This window comes from Gigantopelta aegis, chromosome 15 (assembly GCF_016097555.1).
Source record: "Gigantopelta aegis isolate Gae_Host chromosome 15, Gae_host_genome, whole genome shotgun sequence".
Taxonomy (NCBI): Eukaryota; Metazoa; Mollusca; class Gastropoda; order Neomphalida; family Peltospiridae; genus Gigantopelta; species Gigantopelta aegis.
In genome coordinates this window covers 4,932,896-4,953,898 of record NC_054713.1, presented here as the reverse complement: position 1 = coordinate 4,953,898, position 21,003 = coordinate 4,932,896, and the positions used below count along the sequence as shown (strand labels likewise).

Here is a 21,003-nt window from a genome sequence, read left to right as displayed (position 1 = left end):
CTTTTTTTTATTATAGGTATTAGTAAAACCTTTTTAAAAAACCATAATACATATTTTAACTATTGTATTAAAATAACAATTGTTATTAACTTTATAAACCTCATCTAAAAACCATGCTTGACAACGAACATTGACAACACACGTGATTTTGAGCATATGTCAAATCGTTATTTGGACATACTATTAAGGACAATCAGCCTATCGATCGCATGCCATAATGGGACATCATCTTTGGCACACTTGTTAGAATACATATTAATAGACTTTTATTTTTTTTAATGCCGTTTACTACTTTATTTGATACTTACAAGAAACCCTCTATGAATAGTTAACCAAAACAGCCGAGGTACACCGGAACCGGAAGTTGTAGTGCAAACATATAGTTCTTTGTAAATCTATCCATCCATATGGTCACTGTGTGTGTTTAATAATTTTTTAAGTACATATTTATATTTTTATTAGCGCCTTTAATTGGGTTTTTGGAATTAATCAGTAAATGATGTCCATTTACAACAGTTATATAAGTGGAGTAAGAATACAAATAAGGTGAAGGTCACATCGATGAACATCGAAGTAAACAAACGTTTTAGCCTACTTCATCAATGAATTATTTGTAATCGTACAGTTAGTTCTTTCATCGCAGTTGTGGTATTTATTACCAATACAATTATGACATACACTGCATTGCAGAATGTAGCCTAGCAATTGCTGATCGTGTGTTGTTGGCTTTTTTATTTGGTTATCCAGTAACCCACAAATCCTAGGCAAGATGGCGGCCATATATAGCAGCATGGTGGTTTATATTTATAGCACATTGTGACTAAATGTGTAGCTTTATGTAGGAAACAGGCTTCAGTTGATGAGTTACCAATACTTATATATGCAAATTCATTTTCATATGTAGATTTATTTGTCCCATTATAGACATATCTGTATGGGGTGCGGTGAACTCGTATGGAAAACGTACTCGTATGGACGAAAAACTCGTATGGAAAACGAACTCGTATGTAAGAAATAACGGTGAACTCGTATGGGGATGTATGGATATGCAGATATACTTTGAATATGTGTATTTTTACATGACAATTGTTTTGTATACATGCTTCTTATTTATGTCGCCATCATTAGCGTGTCAACCGCAGTTTGTGCGTCAACGGCAGACACCTATTTTCGTGTTACCCGTGGTCACCTATTTTCGTTCCGTGCATAGGCGTGTGGGCACATATTCCCCGACTGACATGTGACGTCAAGAGCATCCACCCCGTATGGTTTCGTGTATTTTCATGTAATTCCAAATCAGTAGAAAACAAGTATGTTCAATCATGTTTAATTTATTCTGTAACAAGCATCCAATGAATAATAAATAATAAGAAGCAATAATAAACACACTACGCATCACAGACATATTTTAGTGATTTCCCTAGAAATTTGGCAAGGCATGGTACACCAAACACTTTTGGGGCACTTGTTCATTAAAAATACACAAATATTAATTGAAATAAACATTAATGTAATTTATGTGCTTGCTTTAATAAATGAATGGCAAAATATATAAAAGGCATAATTTAGTAATTAATATTGTACTAGACTATTGATGCATGGTGCACATCACTGGCATACGGGTCCGTTCATCTTTGCGACTTCACGCAGAAGCTGGCTTGGGGACAGATCGCCTTCCGTATAATGGTCCCATAGCTCGAAGTACTTCTTCGCTTTCTTCTTCTGTGCTGGCGTTTGCCGCCGATCCAACTGCCCGTCTGTTAGTAGTCTCGATTGCACGGGCAGCAGGTCGGCCTCCGCCTTCAAGAAAGGTATTAAGGTGTATAGCGGCAAATTGTTTCTTCCAGCCTTCTGGTTCAGTCTGTGATGCCATGCCTCCAAGTCGTTGTTGGTCCTTATAGCCTGTCCAAAGACATACCAGTCTTGAAGCTTGTATAATACTTCATATTGAAATAAACATTTTTTTAAAAATTACCGCGATGTAGTCATCTGTCTGACGGCTGGACATCAGAGTGAACAATAGGGGCACCTGCTTTGTCTCCCCCCCCCCCCCCCCCCCCCCGACGTCAAGAAGGCGTGGATCGACAGCAGCTGTGTGAACGGCTTCGAGACTACCCGGAACGTAGAGTCCACAAACCATGCATGTTTTGCGTTTCTCGCTAGCCTGAACTTAAAAACCACTAGCCACATACGTCAGGCTAGAGGGTTTGTCGACCTCTGCATAAAAATTACACACAAGTATTGGATATATGCATTTTTCCTATACGAGTAAGTCTTCCATACGAGTTCACTTGTGGATTTCCATACGAGTTCACTGCATTTCCCCCCATACGAGTAAGTTTTCCATACGAGTTCACCGCAAGCCATCTGTATTCTGTATGAGGGCATATTTACACTAATTTCGTTTTAATTTTTCATGTTTTTGAAGTCATTTAATTTTATTTTTTTCATATACCTTTTATATGGTGTCTCTGTGTATAGGTTGTATCTAGGATACCCCGTATCTAGGGTAACCATTCTTGCAAATGTAGTTTTATTTTCAACCTCTCAACTCAAAATCACTATATGTTGGTCGCTTTACAATGACCTTAAAATGCACGGAGACGCGATAAATAAACAAATATGAATTCTTCCCTTCGCGATGGAGGTTGTACATAATCATACGACAGATGACTGACAAATGACAAGTAGACATTTCTATTTCCATATCATACACACAAAAAGGACACGGGTACGAAAATAGAAGAAGAAAAAAACAGAAGAAAAAGAAAGAAAGAATAAGAACGAACTCGGCTTTGTTATGGGGTGTTACAGTAGCCCAGTATACAACAACTGCCCAATACCGATGTCCCAGCTTGTTGAACAGTAGGCAAGGCTACAAAATAATGTGAACACGCACCAACGTATGTTTACATACACACGCGTACACTGACGCACGCACACATAAATTGGATCTTTAAACATGTGGAATTACCCCAGTGGTAAAGCGCTCGCTTGATGCGTGGTCTGTCTGGGGTCGATCCCTGTCAGTGGGAACACTGGGCTATTTCTCTTTGCAGCCAGTGCATCACGACTGGTGTATCAAATGCCATGGTATGTGCTATCCTGCCTGTTGGATTGTGCATATAAAAGATCCTTTGCTACTAACAGAAACATGTAGCGGGTTTCCTCTCTAAGACAATATGTTAAAATTACCAAATGTAGCAGAGTAGCAGTAGTACTAGTTGTTGTTAAAGTAGTATTAGTGGTATTAGCCGTAGTAATAGTATTAGTGGTATTACCTGTAGTAGTGGTAGTAGTAGTAGTAGTAGTAGTAGTAGTAGTAGTAGTAGTAGTAATAGTAGTTAATAGTAATAGCAGTAGGCCTAGCAATAGTAGTTGTAGTAATAGCAGCAGCAGTAGTAGTAGTAGGCATAGTAGTAGTAGTAGTAGCAATAGTAATTAATAGTCAACTACTACTAGTAATAATAGTAGTAGTAGGCGTAATATTAACAGTAATATAGTAGCGCTAAGTGATACACGTTTTCTGAACACCTGTGGTTAGAATATCATTTAATTTTTCTTGAAATAACTCAAGTAATTCTCCGAAAATTACACCCTTGCCCTACCCCTCTCAAAACTGAACCCATTTAACACGCCCCTTGTTCCCAATCAAACGGAAATGACAACATGTATGTATTTACCGTATGCTGACCATATGTTATTACCAACAGGTCGCGTTAACTCGGCCGTCACGTGACCGAGAAAAAGCTACGAGGAAGGCCGAGCGAGATATATACGTACGTCAGTTCGCGATGGGTCGACAGTCGAGTAGGATTTCTATCGAAGTGGAGGGAAAACGGAGAGAAAAAACCTACACAGTTAACGATGAAGTTGACGTCGCCGTAAATAGTGCGATTACCAGATAGGTGTGTTCTTCTTGTGCTTTTTGGAATACAGCATGGGAATGCTGTGACAACAAGTGGGGGGTGTGTTACGCAAAGAGAAAAGTTTAATAACGCCAGGAGGCAAGCTCTGTGGGTTTTTGTTATGATACAGTTTAGCTTGAGATAATAGACGCCATGTGACTATAAAACCGCAGTCTTTTCGCGGTCGCCGAAATTAGCGGTGAGAGAGAGAAAGGATAAAAAAAAAGATTTAGGAATAAAATGACGACAAAAGTTGTGTATTTCGTTGTGGACGGACGGGACGAACAGACAGAATTCTGCAGCGACGACGACACGGACGATTTAAAAGGTAAGCAGACGCGATGTACAGAGGGTTTTAAGGTCGACCCCCTCCCCCCGACTCCCCCAGCCTTGCTGAAGCAAATTTTATTTGTTCAGTATATTTTTTGGGAAGCCCCCCCCCCCCCACCACTAAAAGGTGAGGGGTGTTGTTGTTTTCTTCTCATGCTGTGGTCATGCCATGTCTCTCCATCGGTGTCTCTCTTATCTCTTTCTCGTGTCATTCCTCTTTTTCTTTTCTTTCTGTCTATCTCTCTCTCTCTCTCTTTCTGAATGACTTGCCATAAAATTATGCAAATTCATTAGTTTATCTTACGGAACAAGCGTACTGACACATTTAAAGGAAAAATATCCGCCCGGTCCCCCCCCCCAACCCTAACCCTCACCCTAACCCTAACTAAAAATATGGGGGGGGGGGGGGACCGGGCGGATATTATACCCACTTAAAACAGGGTTGTCATTACCCATTAATCTGCTGACCACACCCTGCTGGTGATAAATCGTAGAACTGCCCTACATGTTATAAATACTCTACAGTACATGTATTGGGCACCACGAAACCTGGTAACATTAGTCTACATAAATATATCTAGGTCTATATCTAGACTTAACTTCTTGTGTAATGTTAAGCAAGTCGGAATTGCATCTAATCTTATTGTGTAACCTTAACCCCCTTTCCATCTGTGGGCACTGCCCTGAGCTAGCACACAGATGCATTTGAGTGAAAATAGACTGTCTACCAGGGTTTGTTTTGTTTAACAGAGTCACTAACTATAGAACACATTGATTTCTTAATCGTCTGCTACTGCTGGTACTGGATGTCAAACATTTGGTCTTTGGTGACATCTATAGTTATGTGGAGGAAACCAACTATATTTTTCCATTTAAAAAAAACAGGGATCTTATAAATTAATGCACTTGCCTACAGCCAGAGCAGGGCCCATATTTTCGAAGCTATCTTAGCCTACGAAATCGTAAAATCATCGTAAGCTATGACGTCACTATGGCGTGTGTTGTAGTGACGTCACAAACTACGATGGTTTTACGATTTCGTAGCGCTAAGATGGCTTCGAAAATATGGGCCCAGGACATGCCATAGCCTTTGATGTACCAGTTGTGTAGCACTCAATCAGATAATAGGCCCAACATGGTGATTTGATCTTTGGCCCACGGGAGAAGGAAAAGTTAAATTTGTCAATATCATAGCAAGGTTTTAAACTACGTCTGTGTTGTGGCTGACATAACAATATCATAGCAAGGTTTTAAACTATGTCTGTGTGTTGGCTGACATAACAATATCATAGCAAGGTTTTAAACTATGTCTGTGTGGTGGCTGACATAACAATATCATAGCAAGGTTTTAAACTGTCTGTGTGGTGGCTGACATAACAATATCATAGCAAGGTTTTAAACTATGTCTGTGTGGTGGCTGACATAACAATATCATAGCAAGGTTTTAAACTATGTCTGTGTGGTGGCTGACATAACAATATCATAGCAAGGTTTTAAACTATGTCTGTGTGTTGGCTGACATAACAATATCATAGCAAGGTTTTAAACTATGTCTGTGTGTTGGCTGACATAACAATATCATAGCAAGGTTTTAAACTATATCTGCGTGGTGGCTGACATAACTGCATTAAGAATATTCATTATTTAGTATATCTCTATACTGCAATCCATCCAGCTATCCAGCTATCCATCCAGAATCAATCAATACATCTATTCATCCATCCATGCATCCATCCGTCCATTCATCCAGCAGTCCATTTATGCATCCAAATTCATTTATCCATTTCACCATCCATAAAATCCATCCATTAACCCATAAAAAATCCATCCATTCATTCTATAATTCATTCATCCATCCATCCATCATTCATTCATTCATCCATCCACTCATCCCTTATTCAACTGAATAATTATTAGGTTTAGATCTCAATGTACATGTATAATCCTCTTTTTCTTCTTCTTTTAAAACCTTTATTATGGTAAACATCATTAATGATGATGATAATTTTTTTTAAAAGTAACGAAAATAGCTAAAATGATGGAACACACAATTTTAAACTTTAGTTTTCAAGACAACCGTATTAAAACAGACCACAATCATTTTAACAATAGCCGTTTTTCTCTGAATACCGACATATTTAATGTACACAACTTTATAATATGGATTTCTGATAGCAACAACACCACATATTTCTCAACCATATGCAGAACTATAGGGAAAGATTTTTCTTATCCAGATAAAAGGACCTCACTTAAGACAAGGAAACAGATATGAAATTGATTATCGCGAATTTCTCAAGTGTTGGAATAATGGCTTGTCAGTTTCAGGTAGGCTTGTCCTGGTTATACCTGCTGTACACATATCAGCACCTGTTCACTACCTGTACATGCAGCATATCCCTGGCAATATGTATCTTGTTAACAGGTTGGTGCGATTCTGCCTAAGGTGTTGCCACTTTTTACTCTCCCGTACTGTGTTTGTTAGCAAGGCTGTTAATTAAGTGGCCAACACATACAGTGTATGGGTAGTCGTGTGATAGATGGTTATGAATGCACATTGTCCACATGTCCATTACATTTTGTGGAATATATATGTGCACAATAGTTTTAAGACCAAAATTCTGTGAAGATTAAAACAGGTACATGTAGTTTATTACATGTGTGTGTGTAGGCCTTGTTCTTTTGTAATTCATGGTTCTTAGATTTCGCTTTAATTAAAATTTAAGGGCCGAATTTACGAAGCCTGTTTATATCTTTTACCTGTGTAATTATATATATATAATTTACAATGCTTAAATACCTGTGTAATTATATATATAATTTACAATGCTTAAATACCTGTGTATAAGAAAAACAGGCTTCATAAATTTCACCCTCAATGTTTCTATGTACGATGTTGTCAACTATTTAATTTTTTGGAAAAAAACAAAATTAAAATACTTTTAATTTGGTCTTTTTAGATAGATCTGTGTAAAATGCAGTGCTATGGCTCTGGCACTCACCAAATTCGGCAATTACAAATTTTAAAAACATTTGGCGAATTTTATAAAAATAATTTCATGTAATAATTGATTTTTTGTTACAAAATAACTGGATTTCTGCAATTTATTAAGTTAATAGATAATTTGATGAAATGTTTTGCTCACCCTGAGCTAGCCCTTAAAATGGATTTCACAATGTTCAAGGTTTTCTTTTGTCCAGTAATGAAAAGGAAGAAAGGAATTATTTTATTTAACGACACACTCGACACATGTTACTTACGGTTATATGGTGTCGAACATATGATTAAGAACCACACATATATTGAGAGAGGAAACCTCCTGTCGCCACTTCATGGGCTACTCTTTTCGATTAGCAGCAAGGGGTCTTTTATATGACCATTCCACAGACATGATAGCACATACCATGGCCTTTGATATACCAGTCGTGGTGCGCTGGCTGGAACGAGAAATAGCCCAATGGGCCCACCGACGGGGATTGATCCCAGACCGACCGCGCATCAAGCGAACGCTGTACCACTGGGCTACGTCCTGCCCCCAATACCTTGGCTGAAGGGAAGAAAGGAATAATTTACACTCTCAACTAGTCACGTTCCACTTATAGATTATAACTAAAAAAAATTATTTTTATTATTTATTTTTATTTATAATATATATATTTTTTTAATCCCTAAAATAACCGAAAATGTATCAGTTTGTCTCTACTGATGTGATGATCGATTATAAAAATCAATAATTGATTGTGTGGGGGAAATAAACTGTAATTGTTCCTCCAGATGTAGACGTTGGAACTGATGTAAATATTTTTGTGTTGGTGTTTGTACAAAGGTAAAATTGATGATTTGCAGTCACTCTTGGTGAACATGTCAATAGGTGTGTGGTCCTCCTTATAAAGTTTAAAGTTTGATTTGTTTAACACCACCACTAGAGCACACTGATTTATTAATCATCGGCTATTGGACGTCAAACATTTGGTAATTCTGACTCGTAGTCATCTGAGGATACCAGCAACATTTTCCCATTAGCAGCAAGGGATCTTGGTGTATATGCACTTTCCACGGACAGGAAAGCACGTACCACAGCCTTTGACCAGTTGTGTATGGGCCTGTATTTTAAGTACGGTTTTATGGCATTGGACATGTTATGGACCACAAAGTTAATTAGCGAGGAAACCATCTTCTGCAATTTAATGGGCTGCTCTTTTCGATTAACATCAAGGTATCTTTGATATTCACCATCCCACAGATAAGATAGCACATACCACAGCCTTTGATGTACCAGTCATGGTGCACTGACTTGAATGAGAAATAGCCCAATGGGCCCACTGATGGAGGTCGATCGCACATCCAGCGAGTGAATTACCACTGGGCTAAGTCCCACCCTTTGATGGCGTAAGTGTGTGGGCGTCATTGTGTTACTCCCCACACCTGCACAAATTATTTTGCATGCATATCAAGATCAGATTGTGAACCCAGCTAGTTCATCAAAACCGATGTTGTGTTATAGCTGCACATATTACTGGAGGGAGTTGGGAACATGGCTCAGTTCGTGTAGACCATTTGCATGAGTTGTTATCTGATTGATCATGCTTAGTGAATGGATCTAGATTTTTCCCATTCCAATATTTACTACACTATTGAATGGATTTTGCATTCAGTGTCAATTCCACCCAGTCTCAACCCCACTCCCCCAAAAACAATAAACAAACAATGAAAAAACCCAACAACAAATAAACAAACAAAATCCCACCAAAAAAACTACACCCTAACAAATCAGTGTTTCTGCCAGAATTTGGGTATGGCGCTATGGAATTGAATGCAACCACAGTCAGTAAGGGGGTATTGGGGGCCTCCCCTAGAAAGAAAATGGATTAAGTTTAGGGTCAGGGTTAAGAAAATCATACAGTAAAGATTAAGAATAATTCATTTTGTCAAAAGGTTAACTTAAAAAAAAAATCAGCAAAAATATTTAGGTATGGCGCCATACCCATTTTACCCTCTGGCAGAAACCCTGCAAATGTCTGCCACCTAAAGCAAACCCATGTTTTGATGTCTGTGTGTTTATATAATGTATAGCAGGCTAAAGCCATGATAAACTAGGAATAGGACCCATATGACCTTGGAGTGGGGGCTGGGGGCCCCTCTCCCCCCCCCCCCCCCCCCACACACACATTTCAGGACAAAAATATACTTTTTATTCCCCTTACTCTTATATAGTAAAAATATAGCTTATGAACTTGCCAGTACCTGTGTGAGAACCCTGTGCCTAGCAGCCTGTAGTCTGATGGCTTAACTACTGTGTCACCGAGGCGGTTTTCCCCACATAACATAATTTCATGATCTATAAACACTGATGTTTTGATTAAAAGCAGGTCATGTGTGAACATGCTATTAGATATATACATTGTGTTAGTGTACACCCACTACTACTGGCATGTATCAGGTGCATCCAGTTACATTGCGTGCAGGTGCTATATATATATATACATATATGTGTGTGTATCAGTTTCCTATTGATGGGACATAGACCAGTGGTACTTGCTTGATCATTTGATGCGTGGTTGGTTTGGGATTGATCCCCGTCGGTGGGCCCATTGGGCTATTTCTTATTCTAGCCAGTGTACCACGACTGGTATATCAAAGGCCGTGGGATGTGCTATCCTGTCTGGGGTGGTGCATATAGAAAATCCCTCGTTACTAATTACCAAATTACCAAAATTGCAATGTTTTACATCCAAAAGTTGATGATTAATAGTGGTTTGGCATCGCAGGATCAAACTACCTCAGTGGATCCATTCAACTGATTGTTTTTTCTCATTCCAACCACCACCGGCCTCGGTGGTGTCATGGTTAAGCCATCGGTCTACAGGCTGGTAGGTACGGTGTTCGGATCCCAGTCGAGGCATGGGATTTTAAATCCAGATATCGACTCCAAACTCTGAGTGAGTGCTCCGCAAGGCTTGATGGGCAGGTGTAAACCACTTGCACCGACCAGTGATCCATAACTGGTTCAACAAAGGCCATGGTGTGTGCTGCCTGTGGGAAGCGCAAATAAAAGATCCCTTGCTGCTAATCAAAAAGAGTAGCCCATGTAGTGGCGACAGCGGGTTTCCTCTCAAAATCTGTGTGGTCCTTAACCATACGTCTGATGCCATATAACCGTAAATAAAATGTGTTGAGTGCGTCGTTAAATAAAACATTTCTTTCTTTCTTTCATTCCAACCAATGTACCACAACTGGTCAACGGCTGTGGTATGTGCTATCCTGTCTGTGAGTAAGTGCATATAAAAGATCCTTTGCTGCATTAGCAAAAATTTTTGTGAAAGACTGTGGTATGGTCTGTCCCTTGCTACTAACGGAAAAATGTTTTGGGTTTCATCTCTGAAACTACATGTATATGTCAGAATTACCAAATGTTTGACATCCAATAGCCGATTATTAACAGGGTTGAAAATTAGCAGTCGCCCGTGGTGACCTTTATAGGCTATGAGCAACTAAGAATTTTACAAAAGTAGTCTGTTAGGCGACTATCGATATTAGGGTCTGGCGAGTATGGTACCAGTTAAAAAACAAAGACACTGAAACTGAATTGAATGTGACAAAACACATCGCGTCTGTGTTGGCGCGAAGTACAGCGGCAGAAGACGTAGAACATGCTCTATATTTTAACAGCGCCAAATTCAGCTTTTGTGGCTTTGGGCCGGGTCTTCTGAAAATAGAGGTCAAAACATATTGAAGACATTGCATGTATATTTTAAATCTAGAAGTCGTCAGCTTATTAGAATGGACTGGATACGCCATAATTACTTAGTAGAGCTACTATTTGAAAATTGTTATTCAGTGTTATGGTAAAAAGGAATCATATTTAATTAGCTTACATTATTCTGGGACAAAATCAAAATCTATCTTGTAGTTTTAACTCACACAAACGTGAGCGCATGCGCATATATACAAATAACAGTGACCTTTCCCATTACTACAGCCCAGGGCTTATTCCAAAGGTCAGTTAACTGATTGTCGGTTTCAACATTGTTTTAAATTTAAGCGATTTGCATTAAAACAGAACATATCTAAAGTCTTGACACCAAGACTTACATAGTGCCATAACTGTCCAAATATTACTGTGATAAACAATAAGTACACCGTTATGCTATGTAATATAATAACTATAACATTGTATATTTTGGTGGGGTTTTTTGGTTTTTTTTTACATATTTATTTTTCTTTTGATATTTATTTTATTAGTAGCATACTACTGTAGCATTTACAATATCCAAATTAAAAGCACACGTGTGCGTGCTTCGTCCATTCCCTAGGAAATCTGATACTGGAGATTGTATCCCTTCTTGCATCACCACAAAGAGGCAGAGTATGACAAATATTTTGAAAAGTCACTAGCCACAGGGCTAGTGGGTTTGTGAAAACCACTAGCCCACCAAGATAAAGCACTAGCCCAAATTCCTGATCAATTATAACTGGATTTTTATATAATTTTTGTAACATTACATATTTACGAGTATAACAGTAAAATAAAACAAACACTTAAATCATGTTGTAACTTTCAGTTTTTTGGTTAGATGGTTCAGTGTATTTGGTAGTTGGTTATATATTTAGGGCCTACTATTAACGTATTATCCAAACCGCTACACATAATAGGCCAAGCCGAGTCATTGCATATGCGGTTACCATTAAAGTAAATTGTTTTACTGATTGCCGATAACCACATGTTAGCGAAGTGTTAAATTAAAAAACAATAAGTAAATAAAACAAACACTGAAATTCAAAGCATGGCTGGGGTTTACTTGATTGAGATTAACCTGTCGTCGCGATTGGTGATTTCCAAGTTCTTAGCCTAAAACATATGTGCGAGATTAACTACCACGTGACGTGTCTAACCAATCAAAACATGCATGTCATTAGACTTTATTTCCTGTGCCAGAAACTTGAAAGGGAAAGGTAAACAATGCATGCTGTAACTGTGACGATGTAGAGATAGCATGTTACTGCAGTTTGCAGACCTAGCTCAAGTGGATTATTATTATATACTGAGTGCGTTGTTGATATTATTCGATGACAAACGTCACAATCAAATTTATTAAACGAAATTTCAGCCGAGAGAAAAAGAAAGAAAGAAAAAAAAACCCCCACAATCGAGCGATGACAAGAGGAGGGGGGAAACCACTAGCCCACAGGGGCTAGTTGTTTTGCGTTTCTCACTAGCCCGAACTTAAAAACCACTAGCCACGGGCGTCGGGCTAGCGGATTTGTCGAACTCTGAAAGAGGACTGCCACAATGAGACTAGGTTTATATACTAAAGCACACGCAGTTCTACTTTTATTCTCTTTGTATTGCATTATTTGTTTTTGCCTTGGAGACAATGCAAGTCAAGCTGTATACCTCGGCTGTTCTAGCATTTTGTTTTTCACCCCTGTATTAAAAATTAGATTTAATCATCATAATTTAATGGTAATTTGTAAAGAATTCATTTTATTTAAACTGGATTTCTTTCTTTTTTTTGCCATTTTTTTTATTTGAGTTGGTATGGGTTCAAAACATAACATGTTTCTATATGAAATTTAACTGTATTCATTATGAAGTTACATGTCAATTCATCGGTTTCCTTCTGAAGGAAACAGATTATATACAGTGAGCACATGGTTATTATTCAACAAAGAATATTCTAGGTTTGATTTGGGTTGTGCATTTAAATTACAATGTGATAATTGGAGGGCTAGTTGAATTTGTGAAGGGCCAGTAAGATTTGTCTTCAACTGGCCCTGCTGGCGACCATGGTTTTCATGTTAATTTTCAACCCTGGATTAATTTTTCAATGTGCTTTAGTGGTGTTGTTAAACAAAACAAACAAACTTTTAACTTTTTTACCTACAGCAATTTTAAACCGGTACCTTGCCTAGTTATAGCCACTGATGAAACTCTGTATGCCATTATATATATTGCCTGCTTCCTAATTATTATTATTTTTTAAAGTATAAGAAAAATAACCACAGCAATAACCACTGATAAAACAATGTGCTAAGGTATGTATACTATATATATATATATATATATATATATATATATATATATATATATATATATATATATATATATAACCTCCACAAAATTACCAACAACTTATTTGATTTAAAAAAAATTTTTTATTTACAATTAATTTATCAGCACTATATATCTGCTGCATCTTCATAAATACACTACTGATTGACAAGCTGTTTAAAGAATGTCTAGATAATGAATTAAAAAATGTGTAGCTGATGGACAGGTTATCTGTGCCTTATCTTCGTGACATCATCATTACTTGTACATGGATGGTACGTCTTCTTTATTGTAATATCACACCAACAACTGCGGAGATCCACCCACATAGAGCAGGAAGCTGAATAGAATGTCTTCAACTCTGGCGTACATCTTCACATTGCATAAAACATGCAATTAATTCATTTCTATTTGTGTAACCATGGCATCTTCAGTAAATTACTCGCAACTGGGCGTGTACGTTTTAAACGCAGACTGACTAATATATATATATATATATACTGTACAGCAAGATTTGTATTAAGCAGCTGTATTCAGTGAGTAGAACTGGTCAAAGGCTGTGGTATGTGCTATCCTGTCTGTGAGAAAGTGCATATAATAGATCCCTTGCTGCTAATGGAAAAATGTAGCAAGTTTCCTCTAAGACTAAGAAATGTCCAAATGTTTGACATCCTGTAGCTGATGATTAATAAATCAATGTGCTCTAGTGCTTTCATGCAGTAAACAAAACAAACTTTTAACTTTAATAGAAAAATATAGTGGATTTCCGTTCTAAGACTCAGAATTAGAATTACCACATGTTTGACATCCAATAACCAATTATTAATAAATCTATGTGCTCTAGTGGTGTTGTTAAAGAAAACTAAATTCTTGGTGTTTTTTGTTTGTTTTGTTGTTAAAGTAACATGTGGTTATAGCATGATTTCTCCAATACAAGCCACCGGATTTCACGGAAATGTTTCCATTACTTAGCACTGCATTCATGTTAGTAGCATATTAGCACAATTATGGAACCGAAAGTCTATTAGTGATTGCTGTGTAACCTAATCCACCATTGCCCTAATTACTGAAAAACCGTTTCCATTTGCGTTTGACGATCACAGGTCACGGAACCTGGGGAAAAATGCTTGCCATAAAATTTAAAATCCTGTGGTTTGGATGGGGTGTTGAACTGTGTTAGAATCCAGAAAGCTGTAGTTTAAAATGTGCTCAACTTTAGTTCCACATTCATTTTCTTTCTTTTCCTTACTCGAAAAGAAAATGTTGAAAATGAAGCTGTCTCTTCCCCCCACACCCACTCCTTGCACTCTCCCCCAACAGGTTCTCCCATGATGAATGAACTTATTTTATTTCATTTATAGTTATTTTTGTGCAATATTCAATTAAGGTTCAAGCATGCTGTCCTGGGCACATTTCTCAACTAAAAACCAAGGTCTGTCTGTCCAGGTCTTATTCTAGTCAGTGCATCATGACTGGATGACTGGTATATCAAAGGCCATGGTATGTGCTATCCTGTCTGTGGGATGGTGCATATAAAAGATCCTTTGCTACTAAAGGAAAAATGTACAGGGTTTTCTCTCTAAGACTATATGTATATATAAAAATTACCACGTTTGATAACCATTAGCTGATGATTAATGTGTCGTACGGCAAAACACAAACAAACTTCAATGTCTGTCCAGGAGAGAAGTTGGTATAGTGGTCTTACACCAACCCATTGAATCATTAAACTTACTCTGGGTGGGAGTTGGTACCGAGATGCGAACCCAGTACCCTCCAGCCTATGCCCGATGGTTTAACCACAACACCACCAATGCTGCAGTGTTTCTGCCAGACATTGTTTTTGGTTGTATATTGTGCCATGGAATTGAGTATTTACAATGTGTGACAAGGGGTATGGGGGCCTCCCCAAGAAAGAAAATGGCTTAGGTTTAAGGTTATTGTTAAGAAAATTTATACAGTAATGACAAGAGTCATTAATTGGATCAAAAGGTGAACTTTAAAAAAAAGAAATCTCCAAAAATTTGGGTATGGCGCCATACCCATTTTACCCTCTGACAGAAACTCTGGGCTGGTTGAATAAAGTGGGGGAAAACCCAGTTCATATATCATATGGAGTTGATTCACCAATAACTCAACCCTCGAGTGGATTGACTCTCTTGTACTCTACTTCACTTCACAAATTATCCTAGATGGTCCTCTCTTAAACTTCTGTGGAGATCAAAGCGAACGGCCCATATACTATATAAACCATACCTGTACACGCCGTAATAACTTCGGTTAATGACCTCTATGCGAACTGCCTGAACAAATATGTATGTAAAAGCCGGTGGGGCCGAATGTTCATCAAATTTGGAATATTTTGCTTGACAGCTGAAGTTTGATTGATGGGCCCACTACATGCCCCGTGAGCACCGTTGTGGCTAGAATCAATAGGTGTAAATGATACATGCCTGTATACACAGTAACCAAAATACAAAACTCCCCACTATTGTTGGCACTTTGTTCCTCTCCAGGTGTACGATTGTGAGCCATTGTACATGCTTTTATGTTGTGCCCTTGTTTATACAGCGTACGATTGGCCGTCACCCAGGGATATTCATTGACAGTTATTCATAAAGCAGTTTCCAATCTACACGCTTAATTAAATTTGTCAGGGCAGATCCAGAAATGGTCGCAGTTCTGGGAGCGTGAGACGTGTAAGTACATGTATATATGAATATTTATCCTACAACTTGACCATGATATCTATATGCCATAAACCCATGTGATAATTTAGTGTATTAACCTGTGTGATAATGGTATGTAAATTTAAAGGTAATATTATGCAAATTTGCAAGGTCTCTAGGTAATAATGTGTTGTTGTCAATAGTTCATTTGTTTACAAGCCAACAAGACCTGTATACCAGAGCGTAATGTTTTCATAAGATCTATATATCTCTCTCTCTCTCTCTCTCTCTCTCTCTCTCTCTCTCTCTCTCTCTCTCTCTCTCTCTCTCTCTCTCTCTCTCTGTCTCCCTCCCTCCCTCTCTCTCTCTGTCCATCCCTTAATCCATCCATCCAAACTTCAAATATATCCATTCATCCATTCAAACATCCATCTATCCATCCCTCAATCCATCCATCCATCTGTCTAATCTGTCTGTCTCTGTGTTATACATACACACCTCAGTCAAGTTTTTCTGTTTACTGCTTTAGACAACTTGACTTAATAAAGGTGGTTGCTATTTTCATGTGTTTAACTTCCTACCAAATGTTTTGTCCACAGTAATTTTCAACTTTGGACCATACAGTTTTTTTTTAAAGGTGTCAGTTAAGTCTAGATTTCACTGAACATGCATGCATGTGTGAGAGGTCGTGAACTGAACCATATCTGAGTGATGTAATTGACACCTGGCGATATATAACGAGGGATACGTACCTGTATCACACCTGTCATACCTGCACTGCTAATTACACCTGTACATCAGCAGTCAAGGTCGGGTCACGCAGGTTTCTCATACATTCATCTTAATTCATCTTCACATTGGTACAGGCTACATTTTGTTAGGGGAAATATCCATTTGCCACAATTGCTGTAATCAATTAAAACTTGATTAGCAACTACAGGGCTTTAGATTGTACCTAATATGAGGTAAGGGGCAGGATGTATAGTCCAGTAGTAAAGCACTCGCTTGATGCATGGTTGGTCTATAGGATTGATCCCCATTGGTGAGCGGGCCCATTGGGTTATTTCTCATTCCAGTTTATGCACCATGACTGGTATAACAAAGAATACAGAATAGCACATACCACAGCGTTTGATATACCAGTTGTGGTGCACTGGCGAGAATAAAATAATAGCCCAGTGGGCCCGCCGACAGGGATCTATAGCCCAGACCAAGCACGCATCAGGCAAGCTGTTGCCCACTGGGCTAGCAGCATGTTTTCTATTAACCCACCAACGGGGATTGATCCTAGACTGACTACACATCAGGCAAGCTGTTTACCACTGGGCTAGCAGCATGTTCCCTATTAACCCACCAACGGGGATTGATCCTAGACTGACTACACATCAGGCGAGCTGTTTACCACTGGGCTAGCAGCATGTTTTCTATTAACCCACCAACGGGGATTGATCCTAGACTGACTACACACCAGGCGAGCTGTTTACCACTGGGTTAGCAGCATGTTTTCTATTAACCCACCAACGGGGATTGATCCTAGACTGACTACACATCAGGCGAGCTGTTTACCACTGGGCTAGCAGCATGTTTTCTATTAACCCACTAACGGGGATTGATCCTAGACTGACTACACACCAAGCGAGCTGTTTACCACTGGGTTAGCAGCATGTTTTCTATTAACCCACCAACGGGGATTGATCCTAGACTGACTACACATCAGGCGAGCTGTTTACCACTGGGCTAGCAGCATGTTTTCTATTAACCCACCAACGGGGATTGATCCTAGACTGACTACACACCAAGCGAGCTGTTTACCACTGGGCTAGCAGCATGTTTTCTATTAACCCACCAACGGGGATTGATCCTAGACTGACTACACACCAGGCAAGCTGTTTACCACTGGGCTAGTAGCATGTTTTCTATTAACCCACCAACGGGGATTGATCCTAGACTGACTACACACCAGGCAAACTGTTTACCACTGGGCTAGTAGCATGTTTTCTATTAACCCACCAACGGGGATTGATCCTAGACTGATTACACACCAGGCAAGCTGTTTACCACTGGGCTAGTAGCATGTTTTCTATTAACCCACCAACGGGGATTGATCCTAGACTGATTACACACCAGGCAAGCTGTTTACCACTGGGCTAGCAGCATGTTTTCTATTACCCTTGGGTGTTTTCACATGTAATTTCACCAGTCTAGTGGTGGGACTTAGCCCAGTGATAAAGCGCTCACTTGATGCGCAGTCGGTCTGAAATTGATCCCCGTCACTGTTCCTTCCCATTGAGCTATTTCTTGTCCCAGCCAGTGCACAACAACTGGTATATCAGAGGCCGTGGTATGTGCTATCCAATCTGTGGGATGGTGCATATAAAAGATCCCTTGCTACTAATTGAAAAATGTAGCGGGTTTCTTCTCTAAGACTGTATGTCAAAATTACCAAATGTTTGACATCCAATAGCTGATGATTAATAAATCAATGTGCTCTAATGGTGTCGTTTAACAAAACAAACTTTCTCACCAGTCTTGTCATTTCTGCCATACATGTATGTGACAGGATATCACATACCAGGGCCTTTGATATACCAGTCGTGATGCACTGGCTGGAGTGAAAAAAATCCCATATGGGACCACCAATGGGGATTGATCCTAGACTGACCGCACATCACGCACGCTGTATACCACTGAGCTAGCATGCACTGTATTACCCTTTGAATGTTTTGACATGTATGTAATCTCACCAGTCTTGTCATTTCTGCTGTTTCCTCACAGTTTGTTGCCGCTGTGTGTTACATGCGTGGATTAATCCGTAATTATTTTCTCAGTGAACGTGATGCATGCATGTGGTGAATATGTTCTTTCAAGGGTATCATTGAGGATGCTAGAGCCCTAATAACCATATGTAACAAGCTATGAGGAATTATGGATTATTTGTTGCGAATGAATGTTAACACAATAAAAGTGTTTGGCAAGTTTTTATGTTTTTGTGTGGGGTTTTTTCCTTTTTTTGTCTGCAAGATTTGTGTGTTATTAGTTTGTAGCATTGACTTTAAGGTAAAAATGCAGTCCCAACATTTGATAATAATGTATGTTTGTGAAGTATTTCACCATTTTGAGGGAAAAAAAAATTTGGGGGGGGGGGGCAGGGTAAAAACAAGACATCTATTAAATTGTCAATGTTGATGTGTTATTTGCATGATTTGTGTGCTCCCCGATCTACAGTGAAAACTGAAGACTATTTTTTAAATCCTGTTGTTTGTCTGTGGGCACCAGAGGGCAGTGTATATAATGCTGTATTCAAAATTAGTTGCATCACACACACACACACACACACACACACACTGCTGATCAGGTGACCAGAAATAGTGTCTTCCACACAGCTATTTTAAACTATGTATAGGTACATTCTTGTGGCTTCATCTTCTGATCAACGGAAAGAACTGTGTTTTAATGAAACCCATTGGAGGAGTTCACCTCCAGCTGTTGAGCTCTTCTGTCAGTGAGGTAATTAGAGCATGTGCATGATCTGCATAACAGAAAAAGGAGAAGACATTAAAAGAAAAAATAGATTTAAAAAACCAAAAAAACAAGAAGAGAAGGTAGCTTAAGGGATTGTTTAAAGATATGGTAATGTTTTTTGGTTCCGTTTCAGGTTTATGTGTATGTGAAGATGAGTATTGTTCCTCTAGCTCTCCTGCATTTGGAATAACCTCCCCTGAGACTGGTTTGATTGGTTAGAGGCAAGGGCTCTTATGTACCGCTGTTTTAGAAGTCTAAAGGAGAGTGCTGTCCCCTGGTACTGCTTTGGGTGCTCAACTATTTGTCTCCCCTTATGGTTGTATGGAAAACTTATTTCCCTTATTATAAATTCACATAATTAGAGAAAGATGCATGTGAAAGATTGCTTTGAAAAGCTAGAGGTAAGTGCTCTTCTCTGGCATTGTTTTAGAAATCTAAAGGAGAGTGCTGTCCCCTGTTTCTGCTTCAGGTGCTCCACTTGTGGTTGTATGGAAGAAAGAAATGTTTTATTTAACGACACACTCAACACATTATATTTACGGTTATATGGCGTCAGACATATGGTTAAGGACCACACAGATATTGAGAGAGGAAACCCGCTGTCGCCACTTCATGGACTACTCTTTTTCATTAGCAGCAAGGGATCTTTTATATGCACCATCCCACAGACAGGGTAGTACATACCATGGCCTTTGATATACCAGTCATGGTGCACTGGCTGTAACGAGAAATAGCCCAATGGGTCCACCGATGGGGATCGATCCCACACCGACCGCACATCGAGCGAGCGCTGTACCACTGGGCTACGTCCAGCCCCTTTATATGGAAGAGTTATCTTTATCATTATAGAAGCAGCTTAAATGGGTGCAGTCAAAATTATTGTACCGGTACATCAAACCGCCATAATTCATAATGTACTGAGGTGTGGTCAGGCCCATATAGGAACCAGGGAAGCTGGTGGGTGGGGGTGTGGGCAGGGCTGTAGTTCAACAAAATCCCCTATTCTTTCTAAACTAAATTGTTTAATGACATCACTATAGAACATGTTGATTCATTAACTATTGGCTATTGGAACTCAAACATTTGATACATCAGTCATGGAACACTTGCTGGGACTGAAAACCCCAAATTGGTCCACCATGTAGGTAGGTTGAACCCTACGACCCAATCACCTCCAGCAAATGCTTCATAGACTGAGCTAAGTTCCGCCCCCCTCTTCAGAACATTTGAGGTGATATCCACTGCAAGGTAAAGGGCCACTGATAGTGCTAATTGCATTAGTTTGCACATTTGAGGTGATATCCACTGCAGGGTAAACGGCCACTGATAGTGCTAATTGCATTAGTTTGCACATTTGAGGTGATATCCACTGCAGGGTAAAGGGCCACTGATAGTGCTAATTGCATTAGTTTGCACATTTGAGGTGATATCCACTGCAGGGTAAACGGCCACTGATAGTTTTATTGCATTAGTTTGCACATTTGAGGTGATATCCACTGCAGGGTAAACGGCCACTGATAG

At 39.0% G+C, this 21,003-nt stretch overlaps 1 protein-coding gene across 1 annotated transcript in view; it reads left to right on the top strand.

Moving 5' to 3' along the window:
- The first annotated feature begins 3,811 nt into the window (after positions 1 to 3,811).
- Positions 3,812 to 21,003, top strand: part of LOC121390670 (high affinity cGMP-specific 3',5'-cyclic phosphodiesterase 9A-like) — a 110,984-nt gene continuing 93,792 nt past the window's right edge. The window contains exon 1 of the mRNA XM_041522544.1: positions 3,812 to 4,236. Within this exon, the coding sequence (XP_041378478.1) occupies positions 4,149 to 4,236 (88 nt within the window). The 5' untranslated portion in view covers positions 3,812 to 4,148. The remainder of the gene's footprint in view (positions 4,237 to 21,003) is intronic.